Source organism: Radiomyces spectabilis (genome assembly GCF_025331425.1).
Source record: "Radiomyces spectabilis strain NRRL 2753 chromosome Unknown BYT42scaffold_5, whole genome shotgun sequence".
Taxonomy (NCBI): domain Eukaryota; kingdom Fungi; phylum Mucoromycota; class Mucoromycetes; order Mucorales; family Radiomycetaceae; genus Radiomyces; species Radiomyces spectabilis.
Genome location: NW_026251930.1, coordinates 179516 through 200306, shown reverse-complemented (window position 1 = coordinate 200306; position 20791 = coordinate 179516). Strand labels below are relative to the sequence as shown.

Sequence of the window (20791 nt, the reverse complement as noted above, 5' to 3'; positions counted from 1 at the left end):
GTGTCAGATAAACCGGTCAGCGGTTGAGGATTATCCCATATCAGGTGAATAGACATTTTTGTCTTTTGAAAAGATACTGTAGACTGCCATCGGTATTCGATTAATACTCTTAGTTGTATTCAAGTAGTAGATGAAGGACGGGTTGTACGGAAAATATGCTTATCAAACCTTTGTTCTCCTAAAAGAAGCAATCAATTCCTATCATGGCCTTCTGTTCTCATTCACTAAATCTGTGCGCCGTGTAACGCTATTGATTAGAGCGGACTTTAACAAGCTTGAACCTTGATTTTGAGAATTTCCAATGGCTCCTGCATTTGACAAATGGTGACCCTGGCCATCATCATGGCACAATCAATTTTTTTTTCTTCTAGAGAATCAGATATGTATTTGTATTATTTTCCGGTTGGGGGAGTGAACATATAAAAAGAAAAAAGAAACAACAGTAACCTAGAATACTTCAACAATAACAATAAATAAACAAGAAATGACGCATATATACATGCCACAAAAAAGAAAAACGAAAAAACAAATCAAAATAAAGAGAGCAAGCCCCCGAAAAAAAAGGGAGGAGGGGAACGGGGGGGAAGATCAAAACAGAAAACGAAAAAAAAATATCATACTATAGAAAAATGAGAAAAAAAAACAAGCTATATGAAAGAAAAATAATCAAGTTGCAAAGAAAAAAGGCGGGATGTTTATCGAGAAGACGATCGCGGACGACTGGTCACGTCCGAGTAAGAAGAAGAAGTGTGAGGTTTGGGTGTACACATGAGCGGTAAGCGTTTGCGCGGTAATTCGACTACGATCCGTTTTCGACGAGCGTTTTCACGGCAGGCCATTTCGCAGAACCAGGGAGTGTCACTTGCGACAAGGTCGTCGTCGAGAGGGCCGGTGGGACAACATTTCTGATGATACGCTTTGGGACATCCTTCACATCGTACAAGTACATTGCCTGCAAAAGATTCCGGTCGCTGGCAAGCTGAACAAAATAGTTGTAGTACAGGGCGGTCTCGTTCTTCAATGGATTCAGACGCAAAACTCGTCAAATCCAAACGGGGCAATTTGCACGCAAATCCGTAGCCTTTGTAATCACATCCGTGCTTATTGCAAAGCGTCCGTTTTCCCCATGGCCCTGGGCGCCAATTCACGCCTTCCGTCGTACCACAATAACGGCACCAATCCACATTGGCCATCGTCAACATCTGATAAATTGTTGGTTGCGCCGTAGGTCGAGGAGACACCTTTTCCATCAAATCACTGTCATCCACCTCCTCATCTTCGTCTTGATCGTCGTTTTCGCCCTCGACTTCCTCTTCTTCGTCACTTGCACCATCCCATCCTTGGTGACCGCGGCCAGCCGTCACGATATCCTGAGTGTCAATGGCGGGACTACTGGATTCATCCCCAGATGACCCTTCGTCAAACCCAAAATGATCAGTGACGGGGTCCTGTAATGCGTGAGGATAATAATGTCCGTGGCGATCTTGATCTTCGATTTCTTCCTCCGAGTCGTCTTGATCGTCGAAAGGGTGATCGAGGTCACTTTCATCTTCATCGTCATGATCAAAAGGCGAAGCCGGTGGGGTCAGGGACGGAGTCATGTAACGGGAATATTTCTTGGCGGCGGGACCCTCCGCCAAAGCCGGTTGTCTTTTCAGCGAACCGGTCAACTGAATGTAATCTTCGGTAGCGGGAGGAGTGGGTAAATCGGTCTGGTAGGCAACGGGCGATAAAGCCAGCGAGGAGGAAGGTAACGAAAAGTGACAAGGATGGTGAGTGGAAAAGGGTTCATCCAAAAGCGAGGTATCGAGATCCAGACCAAAATAAAAGAGTGGATCCTGCTCCTGCAGGACATCGGAGGGCGAGACCTGCGGGGAGAAGAGACCACTGCCATGTTCACGAGGCGAAGAGGCGGTGTCGGATGACGAAGACGAAGACACCTCATCTTGATCACATTCACTGCCAAAAGCAGGCGAGAAAAACACATCTTTGACCAAATCTTTTTGTCGGGTTTCAAAAGTGTCATAGGTAATGGTTGCATTTTCCAACGTGTGATGGATAGGCCGCGGTTGATTGGTCGAAACGGGGTAATAATACGGTTGCTAAAACAACGCACATGAGCATGGTCAAATACGAAGAACAATTACAGACGGCTACTTACAAGGTGAGTCATCATTCTTGGGTAGCGTGGTTCCGTAACTTGGTGGGAGCGCTGATAGTAGTTTTCTAGAAAGGTAGGTGGCATGGAAGGAACGATGACAGGAGCAATTTCTGGTCCAGTGGATTTGATGTGTTGACGAGGTGCAAGGACGGGGGTAGAGTGTCGGTACATGGACATGGAGGCCGGTCCAGTCAAGGTAGAGTTGTAAAATTCTTGTGAATAATGCGTAGAATACGACATGTTAGTTTAGTCAAAGCCAATAAAGAAGGAAAAAAAAAACGAATGTGGATGATATAGAGAGAGAACGATCAAAATGCCATTCAAGATTTTGAAGGGATAATGCAAATGATGACGATGGAAGAAAAAAAAACAAAAAAAAGTAGAACAGATATGAATTAAAGAAAAGAGAAAAAAAAAAAGACGAAAAGAACGGAGGAAGGTGGAACCAGAGTGCATCAACCATCCGATTATATATGAGAATAGGAGTTTTTTTGAGTGGGAGGGAAAGGGAGAGTGATACACAACCTCAAGTTTGGGGGAGATCAAAGGAGCAGGATATGGTAAGTGGAGGTGAGTGATTAGGTATTAAACCTTGAGGGAAAATCATGTACTACGCATATCGGCTATCCATATTTTTTTTCCTAGTGGCCCCTCTTCTTCCAATTTGTATACCATCCTTTCATTTGCTCGTCCTGCCAAGCTCCGCTCCAATTCTAATAATTATCATCCTTTTTTGGCGACGTTGCGGGCATTGGCAACAAGGGAAAAATTTATCACCATGGTCCTAGCCGACGCAACCTTCTCTTTATTTTCTGTAGTAGGCTAGTGTATCTTTGGAGATAAAAACATGGTAATGTATTAAAAAATATATGCAACAGCTACCCAGAAAATGCATGACATTTCACTGGCCAAGTATCCTTGTCATGGAAATTGTGTGAACTTCACAAGGCATGGATTTTCTATTGCAATCGTTCACAGAAACGGATGAAAGGCCCGCTGTGGGCTGAATCTGTAAATGACTTGCCTTTGTTTGAAAAAAACCAACACATCTCCTGATATTTGGCCTGCTCATGGCTCGTCCCATTTTTTTTCTTTATTTTCTGCCCATTCTATATAGGAGAAAACTCCGTACATGGAAACACTCATCATCCTCGCTTTTTACTTCAATACTTTTTATTTATTTTTAATTCCTGTCGAATCATTACCATGAACCAATGTGTAATGGGAGAAATATATTTTTGTTTAGCTTGTGGGGTCTTTTTTTTTTTCTTTGGCTTGTGTGTGGAGGAGTTCAATTGGAGCGGGGCATTTCATGGAGCACATGCAGCACATTTTACTGTTACACACCTCGTGTATCGTATATCAATAGCGACGAATTGTCAATGATGAAATGGTTGCTTCGCTAAAAATACAAAATGGCAAACGACTCAGCAGATCGTGTCGGCAACCGGCCACAGAAAAGGGAAATCCTGCGCTGTAGTGGTTCCAACTTTCAAGTGTTGCTTAGCTTGTCAATGACAGGGTCATGGACTATTTTGTAGTGATTTCCTGTTCACTTATTGGTTTTTCTCAGTTCCGTGAAACGATGAGAATGCTGCAATGTTTTGTTACGCAAAAATGTCCAGTGAGACTAGCATCAAAATTGAGACATACATGTTGGCACGGACAAACTTTGATTCCCCAAGTAACCAATAACCTTTCAGGCCACGATTTTTCTATTTTACCTAACCAACATGGAAGGTATTCAGCCTTGAAAGGTGGCTTGATTCTTTTAATGAATGCAATGCACCTTGACCTATGCAGGATTTGCCTGAACAAGTATTGATGATGCAATCATGTGCGTTTCCCTTGGTGACAACACAACCTTTTTTTTTCATTCACCGCATATCATATCAAAAAAAGTTGATGCCTGTGCAATGTTAAGATAACCTTTATTTTTTTTTATAAAAAAAAAAAAGCCAAAACCCAATCCGTTGGCCGTTATTGGTGAGTTTTGGTGAGAAAAGAGAATAAGAACCATGCCATCAAAAAAATAAGCGTTGTGTTACTTTAAAATTGGATAGGTGTTGAACCCTGACCGAAATAAATCAAAACTGCCATTCTTAGTAGCGATGGATGGGTTATGCAGCCATGTGTCCGTAGACCTCGTGTTCGGGCAGTAACCAGTCAATTAAAAAAAAGCCATTCTCGAAAGCGAATTTAGCTAATGACCATTCTATGTCCAGAACGACCAATGGAGAAGATTTTACCGCTTGGATGGGAAACTTTGCCATCCGGTTGATAAATTGTACGACCGTGTATGGTCAGTTTGTAGAAATTGCATCACTATAAATAGATTTCACAGCATTTGGATCGACGCGCTGAACCTTCACTTCCGATAGACCGTCAGTCTAAAGTGCATTCTTATTTCTTATTTCTGTGTATCTACGACGTGCTGATCTAATCCACTCCACGTGTGCCTGATATTTTTTTTTCATCGATACACAACATCAATGGGCACATGCATCGCCATGATGAACACACAAAAAAAAAAAAAAGGATATGGATAACCCAATGGGTTGAAAGAGAGGATAATTACAAGTATGGATTTCTGTTCTTCTAGATTTCTTGTTTTCTATAAGCATTCCAAAGCGTCAATGGAAGTTTCCAGTCTTTTCGCTGCAACTTGGTATCAAATACGTTAAAGTCGACTTTTTCTAATGCTTCTAGATATTTGATCGATGGTACCTAGGATGCATCCTTGTAAGCTTCCCTTTTTTTTCTGCCACTCTCTATCCGACTTACAGCGTGTAATAGTACAGGGAACGCCGCAGGAGGGACCGATTTCAGTAACGACCGAGCGGTCAATAACTGATCATAGGCCGCTGTAGCTACTTCAAAAACAGCATCGTCCACTCCCTCAACGTGGCCTCGGAATAAATCCTCTTGCGAAAGCTTGTGCTGTCATGATGTCCACGTTATATTTCTGATTCGATACCCTGTCACTCATGGTTACTCAGTTACCTTGGCCGTGACTTGAGCTGGTAAAATCAGTCGTTTTTGGCTCAGATGGAAAGGCAGGGCACGAAGAAAAGTGGCAATACCCATCATTTTTCCGAGATGGCTAATCGTATGATCGGCATTGACATCCCGGACACCCAGGGATTCCAATTGCAGGTACAACAAGCTGGAAGCCGTATTCTCCGCATAAGTTTCCATATCTTTGATAGTCATGAATTGATGGTCGTCCAAATTTTCAGACTAATCAATGCCATCGCCCATTGCAAGCAACATAGTTAGAACGCTCCCTTCTTTTGGCTTTATCGATTTTGGTCAATCGCCATCGCTGCTTACCCGTTCGGAAATGATCCGCTTAAACCACATGGATGACAGATCACACGATTTCAAGGCTTCCGCTAATGCTAAAGCGATCGGTTGCTGCGGTGGTCGACCCTACCAATGCCACACAATTCAGATCTTGGTTTCCCCAACACCAAGACTAGCCACCGCTCACTTACTGCAAACACTTTGTCGATCGTGTCTTTCCAGAACTGCATACGCATTTTACCAATCTCTGTTTTGGAAACGTTTTCTCGAACCGATGCCAGTTCCACGTTGAATGCTCGGATCGCATACTGTGCATTACGCAGTTGAGCAGGGTAGAATGGAACACATAGATAAGCGTCGTAATCTCGCTGTCTGTGGATCGCACATATCAGTAAAACGGCGATCTTTGACTTCCCCTTGTTTTCCCATTTCTTTTTACCGGACTGAATCGCGACAGTATTTAAGGGCTGATTGGGTTTGTTCGAGGGTGGTTGAGTAGTAGCGTGGAAGCTTGGTATAGGATCGAGCGACGATCGTGCTTTGGATGGTGCGATGGATGGTTCGGGTGCAATTCATCGCTTCTTTGTAGTTGCTCTTAGATGTGCCGATTCGACCTATACACCACACAAAAAAATATATACTCCAGGGGCGGGCACCGAAAATTTGGGACGGTGATTGCGCTTTTGGGAACCACGGGAAATTGCATGGATGCTCGCGCTTCTCCATACAATCCCGACTGTTGATATAAACGTCTTTTTTTTGCGCCAACCTATGTTCCATTCGCATTTATACTTATTTTTTTACCCGAGTTGCTCAGGCCTCAAAATCAGTCATGGCCTATATCGTGATATTCGCGGTGTTTCGCTGCGATTTGCGCAGTTTGGAGCAACGGGAATCATTTGTTTTGCTTTCAATAAAAATTTGCATTATTGCAATCATTTGGAGAAAAAATTATAATAACAAATGACATTATAAAATACAGAAGAGACAACTACAATAGACTAATCTAGTGTCATGGTCGGTGTATGTGGGGTGTTGGCCAGTGGTTGTCGCTGCCTTTGGCGGTTGCGGAACATGAGTCGGCGTTCTTCAATCTCTTGCATTTTGACATCGTAGGAAATATTGCCTTCCTCAAAAATCGTCTGTTATAAGCAAGGAGTTAGTGTCTTGCATACACTTCCAGTTTCAGTGTCTTTATATACCGCGATGAATCGATGACAGTTAAACAGACGCCGCGGCTCCTTTTGAAGGATCTGAAACGTATCGATGGGATCTTCAATTGCTAATATTTTTGGTTCACATATTTTAAGAATGGTCAATGCGGCACGGAAAAGAGTAACATAGCCTTCACTACACACACCGAAATTGGGAGAAAAGGTGTTAGAGAGATACTAGGTTATTCACTTGATAAATATGGATACCTACATGTATAAGCTATCCCAGACACGAAGAACGGTCTATTTATCCGGTTCGCAGAGAAAAAAAAGAGGATCATCAGTGTTAATTTTTGCGCAGGAATCTCTTTGGCAAGAATTTATATTCACCTCTACGGGGAGGATATTGATAAATAGGGTCATGAACCAGTGACCGGTGACGAGGGTGATGGATGGTAACCGGTTGGTTTGCTCACATTCCCAGAAACATCGCTTATTGGCAATCTTATTCCACACGCCTGGCATCTTTTCGTAGATGGACTGCATGAGCACAGCTTGTTCTATGGTAGCTCCTTCCAAAGATGAATCAAACATGCCAGGGGGAAAGTACTCGGTGATGGTCATCACCAGTAACCAGAACGCTTCCTCCTCTTCCAATAAAAGAATGAAATACCCCGCCAAAAAGTTGAGTGACTGACAGTATCCGACTTGGGGCAAATAAAGGCTGAAAGCAAGCAAAACACGCTTGAGCTTTTGGAGGTGGTCGTTCGTACTTGGATCCATCGTTACCGACCCATCCTCTTGAGAAACCGCGCAACAAAAATGACTGTTGTCTGGAAAGGTGCGGTGAAGGTCTAATCATGCGAGGATAGTAAGCAAAGATTCATGCTTCTGTTAAGCTCTATCCCTTTCTATTTCACTTGGCGCCTCACCTCGCTGAATAATGTCGGCGTATTCGTTACGATCTCCCATTTCCTCGGCTTGTTGGAGTAATTCTTCATAGTGACCCACACAGGTGTCCATTTTATGCTGCGCTCCACTGTAATGCAACCAGGCCTATCGGATTCTTTTCACTGAGTTGGCTGTATATCATATTGATCACTTGGGTCGTGGGCTAACCTTTGCTCTCAACTCTTGCGGTATTCCTTTTCTTGCATATCGGATCACTGAAATGACAGAATAGAATGAGTGCTCTCCACTTTTAGTGACCCATAATCTCTTTTTAGCAGCCTACATTTAGCGTCTTTCGATGGCCAATGGCCCTTGTTTTCTTTCATGTATCCTCGCCACTTTTCCGCTTGTCGCGCCAGAATTCGCTGATAATACACTTGAAACGTTTCCAATTCTTGAATATCAACCCATTCCACGGGGCGTTTAAAACCGTATGCGTCTCTGATGAATCACAACTCGAATCAGTCTCGGTACCTGAAAGCGCGCAGGCGGCGGGCAGAGCGTGAACTTACCTCTCTGACAGTGGTAGAGATAATTGTGGTGGGACTGTCACCATCATATCAGCCAAGGACGAACGGTCATGAAGCGAGGATTTCTCAGTGACCAGGCTGGAAGAGCTAGGAGAAGAGCGTAGTGATGGTGTTGAGATATAATGGTCTTTATCGGATTGCGTGGACCGGGGTGAAGGCGGTAGAGAAGGTATCGACTGATGGTCGGTAAAATTATGAATGGATAGTTTCCAATGCTGATCGCTGCTGTGGTGAGTGGCTGTGTAAGGTGAATACGGTCGACTTTCTTTTTCGCCTGGCAAGCATGAAAACATGTTCAAGTTTGTGCGATGTGAAAATAAAGGAGGTGTTGCGTCGACTTTTGTCTCGCCCGATAACGCTCGATGGTCTGCGCAAGGTTTCGATCGTTCAGTCCATATTAAATTAGCCAAAGCTTCCTGAAGCTCTTGTTGATAGTTGTATGCTGCCTCCGTTTTAAAACGTCCATTTTCTACTTTTGATGTCATGGATAAACTTTTTTCTGTATATGTTATTATTACAAAACAATAAGTGTGATATTAAAAAAAAAGAAAAAAAAAGAGGTCAGCGTTGATCTGTCGTTTTAAATACCAAGTGGAAGGTTTGAAAATATATAGAAATAGATTGAATGAAGAAAGAATATAAGAAAAAAAAAGGGAGGGGCGAGGGGTCAACATCAAATGAGGAGCTAAACTGGGACGCCAAAGAAAATAGAAAAAAGAAACAAGAATGGAAACACTTCATTGTCATCAGATCCATAAGGAGATATCCAACGTTGGCAATCCATCCTCCATTTTCGTCGAAAAAATAAATCAGTGAGTATGTGGAGCTCCCTAACGGCTTTATTTCTTTTTTTTTTTCGTGCGCACATTCACCATTGTATGCAGGTCAATTCCGACCGAATCCAAGCACTACTTTGTTGTTCCAGGGTCTTGCTTGGCCCATATTTTGCCAGTAATATATCCAGACATCGTGTCACCTTGTCAAACAAATGCGGTCGTTTTGTCAACACGACAGTGAAAGCTTTCAAGACGAACCTGAAAAAAACAGTAAAACAAAATAAGAAAAAAAAAATATTTAGCATTCAGGCACAGATAGTTTCACACACAGAGGATCATCTCGCTTACCAAATGATGGGATTCTTGTCGATCCCTGCCGGCAGCATGCCTGTCACGCACTGTATCACCTGAAAAATAATACCTTCCACGGTGTTCAAAAATTCTGCGCTGGATTACAAGTACTTTTTCATTCATCTTACCAACGACAAACGCTTGGTTGACAAAATGCACTCCACTTGAATAAAGCTCTCGACAGTAAGCGCCCAGCTTGATAGCGCATAGCATGGATGCCCCAAATATGTTGCGTCGGATGGAAGCTTTAGAGTTGGTTCGCGGATTCAGCAATATCATTGGTAATTGTGCGGTGATGGATCTAGCCATATTGACCATGTGAGTAAGATGCCCTGAATCCGCGGAATCATGCTTACTGAATGGATCTGAGAAAAAGCGTTTCACCGGGCGATTTTCCATAGCCTACTGTCAATGTATCGCTGATGGCTATCGAAAATTTATATGCATAAGATGGGGTGAGCGAGTGAGGAAAAATCCGATCCAACCGATTAGGCGCTTACAGCATGAATGATATCGCGTAAAGTCGTAGGCAACATCCAATGTGTGGGTGTCGATCAGATGGGCACACCAAGGAAATTCTATCGTCCTATTTTAGCAATAGGTGATGCATATCCCTTGTTTTCATTCATTTACCATGAATTTCCTTGTCCAGATTTGTTAATGTTTTGCTTTTATTGACAAAACAACCCCATTTTGGAAAACCTAAAAAATAATGTTAATAAACGATCCTAGTTTCATTATACTGCAAACGAATCCACACGTACCCTGGTTCATCTTCTCCTTAAATCGTCTGACAACATCACGATTTGTACTGATATACAAGAAATCGTCCACATACCGTAGGAGGATCTAAGTCATTTTTATCCACATTAGAATGTCACGATACCGCCAAAAAAATCCCCATGGGCAGCCCGACTACTTACACCATCTTGATCGTCTTTTAAGAACCCAAGCTCCTCATTTTCCATTTGGCCATAATAGAAGCTATCACATTCATTTTCATTAAATGGAGACCAGATTACATCATACTTTTACTTTCCCGGTTTTACCTGCAAAGAAGTGTGGATAAACACGAGCCTTGAGGAATACCGATGGATTGTTTATAAAACTTTCCATCAACCTGTTACAGAGTAAGCATACATTCGTCAGAAATCCCGCAACTCGCTCAAGTTTTTCACCTTGACAATGGTGTTGGTGATGTGATCCTCCATCAGCTCGAGTATTTTGTCTCTTTCTTTGCAACGATAAACCACCTAATTTGACAGGTGTTAGTTGCATTTCGAGTGACGTGATAGCCAGCCATGAATCAGCCCTTCTTACATTATCAGTATAGATAAATGGTCGACCTGGAACATCCAGCATCTTTTGTGCGTAACAAGGAAACGAATATATATCTAGCCATGGCATCAGCACAGAATCTATATGTCAGCGCTAATAGTATTACTCACTGTGTACATGACTGGCGCTTTGCTTGTACTTTCGTATCAATCGTTGCTGTGCCACGCCTGTCATGCTGTACTTTCGCAAAACGTATCCCTCCTAATCAGCAAGAATGAATCGAAATTATTCAGACACATAGGTTTACTCCAGAAATTTACATCCGATACGATTCGGTTGAGCAATTGCAATAATTTCTGCTGATCAATGGTGTCGAAACAGTTCATGACATCGCATTTCGCAAAATAGAAACGTCTATTTAACGTTGTAGGGATTAACCTCTTTTCATGAAGCAATCGTAATTCAAGACTTACGCTGCGGGGTGACGTTTGGTCACTGATTTTTTGTACTGCATGATGTTGTTCCATAAAACGTCCATGTGCATGATGGAGCTTCCTAGTACTTGACTTTTGCGTGTCTACCCAAACCCATGTGAACGACAGGAAAGAAATTGAACAGCTTCATTTTTCCGCGTTACCTTTTCCAGATTCAGAATCTGTAAAGCATCTCGAAGTGTCGTGTTGATAGATCTTTTCTTTCCCTTGGCGTTTGCCTATCAACATTTTGCGTCATTCAATGACTGCATTGATTGATTCGCGCTGATCAAACTTACGATGGACAGTGTTTGCGACATATTGGTAATTGTTCGCAGAGTCTCTTTCTTTGGTAATAATCGGATAGAAGCAACGCCGAGTCGGGTGTTCGGTAACGTAGTCTGCGATAATCCATCATGGTTATTTAGCACGATGTGTCCAAAGCTATTTTTCTCCTCAGCAACCTACTTTGTCTGACTCAATCAAGCTATACCGTTTGGAGGTCAACTGGTGGAGGAACGGACGGGAAATCGCTTGCCATACATCGTGACGGTAATAAAAAATGCGATTTCGATACTGAGAATGTTCGGTGACATAAAATGAAGACTTTTTGCAACCGAAAAAAAAAAAAAGGTCAATGGCTGCACGATTGACAAGAACAAAGGCATCGGGCACCACTTACTCTTATGAGCGGAATGATGTAATCGTTGAATAACCACTTTACAAATTGAAGGATTAAAGACGTTCTTTTTTGAAGATCCGTCGGCACCATTCGCCTGCGTTTGGCTCCACTGTCGGCGGGGCATGCCCAACTGCAGTCGGTCACCTATTCATAGTTTGCATTGGGGTCCCGGAATAGGTTGTTTGTAAGGCTTTTTTACCTTGAAATGCTTCATGATTTCGTGGACGCGCAAGTTCTCGCGTTTTCTTAGACGTATGAAACGTTTGATCGCTCTCGTAATCACCTCCCAGTTATGTTGCGAGCCCCAAATATCAAAGGGAACCGTGCGTTTCATATAAGCAATGACAAATGTACATACCTGAATGAAATGCCTAAGTTACATCCTGCTTTTCACGGTTTTGTTCAACGACTTACATGATCATGGTGTGTAAAAGAGGTAGATACCGAAAACGTATGTGTCTGCAATGCTAATGTAAGGCAAAGGTACATTTGAATTAGGTTATTGCCATACTTACAGGGAAAGGACAGGTGGCGTCGAGTAACTTTTTGATGTGGCACTGGCGGTGGTCCTTATAGAGCCGCAATATGAGAGGTTGAATGGAAACCAAGCGTTTTGGTAAGTTGGTGTTCTAAAGGTTTCCAATACATTAGCATTCAGTCTGGGGGTTAGTGGGGGAACATGCGCTCAAATGTATTGCTCACTCACCGCGTTGCCTGACCGACACTCGCTGGGAAAGATGACTCTTAGGTATTGACGCATCACTGCATCATCATCACTTTTTGTATCATTCGATCGCTCGTGAAAGATATCTATTCATTGTTGTATCAGAATCAAGACCACCATACAGTTATGGGTTACGGCATGAACTTACGATAAGGAGGAAATACCATGATGGGTTTCCCATCTTTCAATATAGGAGAGGCATAATACAAGTTGAAGCGATCAATGGCAGTACTTGTTTCGCTCTTGCTACTTTCATTGCATATCATTTCATGAATCAAGCCGCCTGATTTAATCCCCACGCGGATTGCCAACATACCTTTCCAATGGGATGTTCTTCGCTTTCGAGTCTCTAGCGCGGCTGCTCTCTTGTTGGGATCCAGAGAGTTGACGTGCAGCGGCTGCCGATTTTCGTTGCTTGCGACTCGGCTTCGTACGCTTCATTTTATTGGAAGGGATGTCCTGAGCAACCGCTTCAGAACTATCGGGGGTATAATTTCGTTTGCTAGGAATCGTTTTATCGACCTGATTTTCTGGCAGCGATGGTTCGACAGTAGAAGCTGGGGTATCGGCGGTCGGAGTATTGGAAATGCGTTGACGTTTATTCTTGGTAAACAAACTCAGTATTGGCCGTCGCTTTATAAGGGAACCAGTATTTGATTCTTTCAAAGTGTTCCAGAGGCGGCGTGATAAAGAGCTGTTAGGATCACATAAATCATGCAAGAAAGTAGACCGAAAGTGGGACAAATCGTTGCTCATCCTCGAAGATGCGATATTATCCTGAACAACTTCATTGACAGGCAGACCTAAGCAAGCCGAATCAAAAACGGTTTAGTACCAGGTCCTTGTTGTGGCATGATAACCCATGCATGCGTTTTACCTGATATTTGATAAAATGATCCGTGCTCCAATCGGATCAGGATGATGCTGCTTTTCATCAGGTTCACGAATCGGTCTTCCCCCAAGCTGTACCAGAAATTTCAAATAAGCGTATGTGCATTCATCAAGTAAGACTTTTGTTCACATTACAGTTGCAATACCAAGGCCCAGGCGGGGGACTGAAGTTCATTCACCAAAGTGTTTGGGTATTTCGTTTCGATCGATTGCTGACCATCGCTGTCGACGGTAGACTAATCAAATGGTGAATATCATCAAAAGCCGACGAGATGTTTTTTACGCAATATAGTTACCAAACTAAAGCCAGCAGCCAGCACATGTTTGTATTGTCGTTCCTGTAAGAGTTCCTTTACGATTCTTTCCACCACCTATTGATCATACAATGATCAATTACTTGTAGAAGTGCATCGCGAATAAAGTGCTTTAACTACACCTACCCGAGGTACGGGACGTGGCGATAAATCATCCACTTGGTTGAGTTCTATCTTTTGTCCGAGTGATTGTGAGGTTGAAGAATGCGCGACAAGAGCTTGGTTCAGGAGCCGGATAGATACGTCGCGATCATGGTCGGGCAGATTAATGGATTCAATAGTGAGTTGCCATTGTTGTTCAATGTATTCACCAAGCGACTGACATGAAGGGAACAAGTCGCGAATAAAAGATGGGATCATGGCATTGCTGGAAAGCCGGGAAGGACAGCTGGATGAAGGCGAGGCTTTGACCCAGTTTATTAATGCAGATCTCTGTGACTGGTGATGGAACCAAAAAAGGCATGAAAATTTTAATAAAGAGGCTGACATGGTATATCTTTTTGATGCGTTTAAAGTATCGATGTAAAATATAAACAGCATGGAAATGACAAGAATGCTTTCATGATAGGTTGGAGGAGGGGACGATGGGAATGGATCTAAAAATATCTTAGGATGTGGATTTCTTTTTTTTCTGCATCTCTTTTCGAAACGCCAGCTTCGCCAACTTTTTCTCTTGTCGCCGACTGAGCGATGCCGTGACACTATCCTTTTGCTCACTGCCGTACATCTTCATCTGATTAAAAAATGTGTTGAGATGATCAGGAGTCACATTGTCCAATGTAAATCGACCAAATTTGCCGAGACGATATTGCTTGATAAAGAATTTGGCGGCCATAGTGAGATCGAGCTCACCGCCTTTGACGATGGCTCCGATGCGCCGCGCCACGGATTCGAGTAGCACTTGGGCGTCGTTGGTCGGTTCTCCGTTGGGAAGTCGAAACCAGGAAGCGTAATCGTAGGCTTCGAATTGGTTCAGACGGAACAGTAAGTAGTCCGCCATGACTTGTTCGTCGGCCAAGTGGTCGCGAATGCCGCCTGTCAGTGCCACCTTTAAGCTTCGTACCGGATCGGCAATGTGAGGCACCATAACGCCGGGGGTGTCAATCAGGTAGACATTGGGATCCTCGAGGACCTTGACGGTACCTGCCACCGATCGTGTGATGCCCGGCTGAGCTCCGGTTGCGGCAGCTTTGCCTTTGCCAACGCCTACACGACGAAGTGAATTGATAAGCGAGGATTTGCCGACGTTGGGCATACCGACGATCATCAACGTGACTTGCGGAATGGGATAGCCGAGGGATGCGGCGTACTTTAATATATCGCGTATGCTTTGATCGGTTTGGCAGCTCGTGAAAATGACGGGTGTTTGAGGGGCATGACGAGCAAATGCATTGAGAATGGGGGTTTTGGTGTCGGGCTGGGCCAGATCAAACTTGTTGTAAACGATGAGTCGAGACTTTTTCCCCACGACTTTTTCAAAGTTGGGATTCACAGACGACAGCGGAATGCGGGCATCGCGGACTTCCACGACCAGATCGACGGCATTCAGCTTTTCCGAGATCACACGCAGACCTTTGTTCATGTGACCGGGAAACCAGTTGATCACACGATCATAAGGAAACGATGTTCGAGGCACGAAACGAGCAGCCATAAACACACACACGAGATTAAGGGAAATAGAAAGAAAGTAAAGAGACGGATAACAAAAAAGAGGCACCCAAAAAAAGGCAAAAAAAAGCTCCCCAAATCCGGTAATGCGTGACTTCGGATTTCTAGAAACGTCGGTCATCGTGTCGATTTCCCGCTCATTTGCTGGTTCAAGTTGTTTTTCTCGTGTGTTCAATCTGTATTTTGCATTTACCCTTCCAAATGTCGGCCAACGATACACCCACTTCATCTGCAGTCAACAGTGATACGACGGCATCGGCAACTGCGACAGCTGATGCTGTAGATTATTCCGGGTATTACGATCCCAATCAGTATTATTATGGTTATGATTATTCAACAGGCAGCTACACAGGTGCTACGGCAGCCGACGGGTCAACAACGTATGCCTACGACCCTTCGCAGTATGATGCGTCTCAGTACGATGCGTCTCAGTACGATGCATCACAGTACAGTTATGATACGACTTATGATGCCAATTACTATGCACAATATTACGCTTCGGCTGCTGCTGCCGCCACTGCAACTGCTTCCAGTGCCACAGCCGCGGCGCAAGGCAACAATACGACACCTTCACGATTTACACCTGTTATTCCTACCGCGGCAGGACATAGCAATACACCCCCCGTGACGATCTCCACTTCAGGTTACACTGGCCCCAAGTCCGTATCGGCCACGGGGTCGCCCGCGGAAAAGGAAGAGAAAAAGAAGGGTAAAAAGAAGAATATGGTGCGTGCCGCTGGTGGCGAGGTGTGGGAAGATCCTACTCTGCTGGAGTGGGAAGATAACGATTTCAGATTATTTGCTGGTGATCTCGGAAATGAGGTCACGGATGAACTGCTGTTCAAAACGTTCCAAAAATACCCCAGTCTGCAACGAACGCGTGTGGTGCGAGACAAACGCACCGGCAAATCCAAAGGATTTGGATTCATCAGCTTCAAGGATCCCAATGACTTTGTCAAAGCATGGCGAGAGATGAACGGTATGTTTTATGAGAGTTAATATGGTTATAATGGTCATCAGTGGATACTGACGCGATGTGTTTAATGTAGGCAAATATGTCGGTAACCGACCGATCAAGCTCAGAAAAAGTACATGGAAGGAACGTAACATGGATGTACGAGTAAAGAAGGAACGCGAGCGAATGGGACCTTATTCTAAACTTCGATAGAATAAAAAAAAAGACCCAATCCATTCATGATCACTCAATGTAAGATACAATAAACTATTTATATTCTTCGATATCCAGTAAATTAGGTACACAACAAAGGGTATTCAACCTCTTCTTTTTTTTTTCTGATATGAGATTCTTTTTTGATTATCCGCTATGGTAAACAACAAGCAAGTAGAAATGATGAGAGTAAGGAAAGGGTATCTGCATAAAAAGTATTAGCGAAGGTGACAACCATCGGGATGATCGGTGAGAACGTTAAGAGCGATCAGGATCACATCAATGGTCCACCAGATACCACCGAGACCAGCCGTGACGAGTTTTAGGATACCCAGAAACACATAACCAAGATAGAAACGATCCACACCTATCAAGGCACGACCATATGACGGTGAGACATAGTTTGTACAATTCAAACATTTGAGATGACAACTTACCGAAGGGACCAAAGAAGATGGACAAGATCAAGGCGACAAACCAGCTACGGTCGGAAACACATTGATGCTGCAATAGATCGTTGGAGTGCGAAGAGAAATAATAGGTCAAGGTGATCACAGCCGTGATGAGGATGATGATAAACCAAGTAATGAAAACACGGTGGCCATGGAGACGCAAGGTGTGCTTCAACTTTTGCAAGCATGTCTGGGGCTCCTGGACCGCGCGTTCACCGACAAGAGGTGTTTCTTCATCGGTTCGAGGAGGCACGCTACCGTATTCTGTGGAAGCCATTATGAGAAAGACAAGGAAAAAGGACAAGAAACAACAACAAGGGAAGAAGAAGGAAAAAGAAAAAAAAGAAAAGAAAAGAAATGGATTCACAAAAGAGGCTTGTTATAGTGTAGCAATCGGATGTGCAACATGACACAAACCTTTTTTTTTTTGTACTTGTCTGATTCAATGATGCATCAACTCTGTCTGTCCGTTTCTTTGCATACTTATGCGGTTGTTTGAACGAAACGTCACCTGACAGAAATACCAACGTATTGGCTGGCATCAAACGCTGCACGGAGCAGAGTGATGACCTATGGCCATGAAAGACGAGTACTTCTAGCTTTCGATCGACATACTGTACCCTTCCGTCGAGGCAAAAGAAAAAAAAAATGAAGGTCTCAGCAAGTCAGTTCGGCAGTTTAATCCTTTTGAGGTGAGTACGGTATCACGGGATGGAAAAAGCCAAGCGTGTTTGTTTGTCGTTGCTTTTTTTTCCCTTCCGCATTCCATTTATTGAGACTTTTTTTTTCTCAAATCATTCAAGACATGCACAACGAATACGGTAAAGGAAAAAAAGAATAAAAAAAAGTCGTCGGTTTAAGAAGTCGACATACGTCTTTTTAAACAATAAAGATGCAGCATCGGAAGGTTGTCGCGAAAAGAAAATAAGGTATGACCTGATGTGCATATTCGCTCCGGCGTCCAAAAGGGAAAAACGACCGGCCCGCGGTTCGTGTCATCCCAGTTTTTTTTTTTAATCCAACAGCGTCCTTCCTGACACCTTTTTGATCAAAAAAAATGCCCATATTCATCGACTTCCCGTCCAACAGGAAATCTTTTGGCAGTTTTTATATCTTAAACGTTTATTAATGAGCGATAGATCCTTGATTAATCACAGTCAAAAAACAGTGTGGCAGTAGAGATTTCTCTACGTATAGTTGGTACTCTGTTATAGATTTATAGAACCGTTTGAACGGAATCTTCCCGTGTGGATTAAAAGACCCTGTTGATCCTTTTGCAAAGTTACCCCAGCAGGACGTCTCAGAGGCTCGCTGAAATTCCCATTTGACAAACGTATTATCATCTATCTATGGAATTTATATAACATTTGTCTCTTTTTTTTTTAAAAAAAAAAAAAGCAATTAATCGCAAGTTGAAGCTTTTTGATTTTATTTCTCTCCTATTCCATTCGTCAAAAAGCAAGGCGATGTGGAGAAGTCCTGCTGCGTTTGAAATTGTGACGCCATAATTTTTTTTATTTTTCTGGCACGATTCAAATGGATGGGTGCAGTGTTTTGCGGAAAAGCGAACGTACCATCTACCGGGATCTATTATGCCACGAAAATTCACCGTGTTGGCAAGCGTTGTTGCTGCCTCAGCTATCATCTACGAACTCAACCAGGATGCTGACCGTCGCGCCGCCATGTATCGCAATGTCATGGAGACCAACGAAGCTGCTCAAGCTTCACAACGGTCCTTGCTCGAATCTGCCGAAACTTACGTCGATAAGCGTTTAATTCCGTCAGGTAAGCTTTTCAAACATGACCCAACTGCAATAGTCTGCGAGTATAAGTGACTCACTCCATACGTATAAAGTGAAAGAAAGCTGGAACGACCACATTTCAAGGGCAACCCACGCTATCATATATTCTGAATTGCCTGACAAGGCAGTCGCTTTTTGGAAGAAGCACGTTTTGGGCCATCCTGAAAACTAAGCTTTCAGACACACCTCCGTACCGATGGAAACCACGGCTACCCGTACTATTGACACTGTATCATTTTTTTTTTCAGATGAAAACACTATATTTATTTATAGATCCATGCACGTTCATTAAAAAAGTATCTAATCACCAATTACCCTCAATATATCTATGTCTTTGCAAAAGGAAAAAAGTGAAAAAGTGAAAGTGGCTACTTTAGTAGTGCACGAAGAATAATGAAAAAACTGTATCAAACGGTATGAATGAGATTACTGTGTCTATGCGGTTTTGCGTGTGACTGGGATCATGCTTTGAAAAAAAAATCACAATTGACAAAATTTCAATATTTTTCATTCATGATCGCCTGTTCATCATGATTCCTCGTACGGTATTGTGCAAACGATCTTTTAATATAGTGCGGCCATGTTCTACAGCGTGTAAGCAAAAGAGGAGAGATATATCAATGGCAACATGGGTCTAATGGGTTTTCTCGTGTTATATAGTACGCATCTCACGTCCAACCATATGCGCATGTCGGCATTTTTCTGATCAACGCGACGATGCCAGTTCGCATGTCCCGAATACCCCAAATTCATCTAATGCCTCGGATGCCTCGAATGCCCCGGTGGCCGATAGCGAAGTGCCGTTCTGGGAAGTCGCTGTCGAAGACCCAAAGACCGATTCGCATGCGACGAAACGAACATCACAGACCGAAGATTTCAATCTTTTGCTGCAAGAACTGTTTAAAGATGTATCGTCAGATGATGTAAAGTTCCGTTCTACACCAGGTTACGATCCTGCGGTGGCCAAGAAGAAGAAAGCGGATAATCTGGTAGAAAACCAGCTATTGCAAATGGTCATTCATCACAGTCACCCTTGGAAAGCAAAACCGCAGCTCGCCTCTCAAATCTTTTCCCCACTGACCCATCGACCCAAGATTTACGAACGACAAGACGACGTGCGCGATTCTTTTCATAAACAACAAAAAATTGGTCATCTCGGCATGCAGACCCGCGATCAAGAAATGCGCGCCGTCGATAGAATCATGGTCTGTGAAACCAGTCAGGAACTGTTGAAAGAAGTGCTGAAAGAGATGAACACCAACGACGATCAAACTTACCCACCTTACTATGCCAATATCCTGCAAAAAGCCATTCATCAGGCTTCCATGAAATTCGGCGATGGATACCTGGCTTTAGCGATCTTTGAACAAGCCAAAGCCAAAAGTGTCGAGAGCTACGTGTTTGGATGCACCTCGGATGTGTATAATGCGGTGTTAATGACTCGATGGAAGCTCTGGAAAGATATCCAAGGCATGTTGAACGTGATTGAAGAAATGGTCGTTAATGGTGTGGCGTTTAATGACGAGACACGGCATGTTATACGAATGGCCCACGAAACGGTCGATCCGGACCACATGCTGGAGAGTGACATGCAAGCGGAGGGGCTTCCGTGGAACATGGATGAAATCCGATCACTGAATATGATGAAACTTCTTGTATCAAAGTGGGGTATAAAAAGTTAAGGAATGATAATAATAAACAAAAAAAAGAGCCTTTTGTACATAGAGCAATCCCATTGGTTCGGCCCCCACCTTCTTTTTTGTCTATTGTTTGGTTCGGGAGGATCGGAGGAAGGGGACCCACACTACATCCAAAAATGTAGGCATCTTATTAGTGGATACTTCCTGCGGAGCCTGAATGCTTAAGAAACTGTCAAATCTTTGATTCCCTTTTTTTTTTTTTTTTTTTTTTTTTTTTTTTTTTTTTTTTTTTTTTTTTTTTTACTTCATCCTTTGTCCGCATAGAGAGAGAAAAGTGCTTTTGCTTTCAAGCATGGTAGCAGGTCAAACGAATAAACCATCTTCTTCCAAAGGCTACGCTACCCGAGCTTCCAGGGCGGCAGCTCAGCGCGATCAGTCATTGCAGTCGACCGCTGCGGCATCCAGTCCTT

General features: G+C 43.3%; 8 protein-coding genes across 8 annotated transcripts; 3 read left to right on the top strand and 5 right to left on the bottom strand.

The window, feature by feature from the left end:
* Nucleotides 1-695: 695 nt before the first annotated feature.
* Nucleotides 696-2401, bottom strand: BYT42DRAFT_544920 (uncharacterized protein; the record flags this gene model as incomplete). The annotated part of the gene is made up of 2 exons (XM_051565782.1): nt 696-2102; nt 2162-2401. 2 exons carry the CDS (start codon nt 2399-2401, stop codon nt 696-698), a joined length of 1647 nt encoding a protein of 548 aa, XP_051424235.1.
* A 2079-nt stretch (nt 2402-4480) lies between these two features.
* On the bottom strand, nt 4481-6082 carry BYT42DRAFT_564753 (isoprenoid synthase domain-containing protein). Its single transcript, XM_051567782.1, has 6 exons — nt 5907-6082; nt 5659-5839; nt 5495-5593; nt 5165-5401; nt 4946-5101; nt 4481-4888 (listed from the first exon to the last, which is right to left on the bottom strand). Exons 1-6 carry the CDS (start codon nt 6041-6043, stop codon nt 4760-4762), a joined length of 939 nt encoding a protein of 312 aa, XP_051424234.1. The 5' UTR covers nt 6044-6082; the 3' UTR covers nt 4481-4759.
* Nucleotides 6083-6888: 806 nt separating this feature from the next.
* BYT42DRAFT_495044 (rab-GTPase-TBC domain-containing protein) lies at nt 6889-8015 on the bottom strand (the record flags this gene model as incomplete). Its single annotated transcript, XM_051564337.1, has 5 exons — nt 6889-6924; nt 7012-7475; nt 7554-7677; nt 7741-7787; nt 7856-8015. Coding segments are annotated over 5 exons (831 nt in total), but the record flags the coding sequence as incomplete, so codon positions are not given.
* Nucleotides 8016-14198: 6183 nt separating this feature from the next.
* On the bottom strand, nt 14199-15173 carry BYT42DRAFT_494910 (P-loop containing nucleoside triphosphate hydrolase protein; the record flags this gene model as incomplete). The annotated part of the gene is made up of 1 exon (XM_051564327.1): nt 14199-15173. One exon carries the CDS (start codon nt 15171-15173, stop codon nt 14199-14201), a length of 975 nt encoding a protein of 324 aa, XP_051424232.1.
* Nucleotides 15174-15344: 171 nt separating this feature from the next.
* Nucleotides 15345-16479, top strand: BYT42DRAFT_564744 (uncharacterized protein). The gene is made up of 2 exons (XM_051567781.1): nt 15345-16238; nt 16309-16479. Exons 1-2 carry the CDS (start codon nt 15461-15463, stop codon nt 16425-16427), a joined length of 897 nt encoding a protein of 298 aa, XP_051424231.1. The 5' UTR covers nt 15345-15460; the 3' UTR covers nt 16428-16479.
* On the bottom strand, nt 16480-17219 carry BYT42DRAFT_564741 (uncharacterized protein). The gene is made up of 2 exons (XM_051567780.1): nt 16865-17219; nt 16480-16794 (listed from the first exon to the last, which is right to left on the bottom strand). The coding sequence occupies exons 1-2, from the start codon at nt 17154-17156 to the stop codon at nt 16646-16648; spliced, it is 441 nt and encodes a 146-aa protein (XP_051424230.1). The 5' UTR covers nt 17157-17219; the 3' UTR covers nt 16480-16645.
* A 1133-nt stretch (nt 17220-18352) lies between these two features.
* On the top strand, nt 18353-19103 carry BYT42DRAFT_564738 (uncharacterized protein). Its single transcript, XM_051567779.1, has 2 exons — nt 18353-18664; nt 18735-19103. Exons 1-2 carry the CDS (start codon nt 18472-18474, stop codon nt 18851-18853), a joined length of 312 nt encoding a protein of 103 aa, XP_051424229.1. The 5' UTR covers nt 18353-18471; the 3' UTR covers nt 18854-19103.
* Nucleotides 19104-20593, top strand: BYT42DRAFT_564733 (uncharacterized protein). Its single transcript, XM_051567778.1, has 2 exons — nt 19104-19275; nt 19342-20593. Exons 1-2 carry the CDS (start codon nt 19212-19214, stop codon nt 20361-20363), a joined length of 1086 nt encoding a protein of 361 aa, XP_051424228.1. The 5' UTR covers nt 19104-19211; the 3' UTR covers nt 20364-20593.
* The last annotated feature ends 198 nt before the right edge of the window (nt 20594-20791 follow it).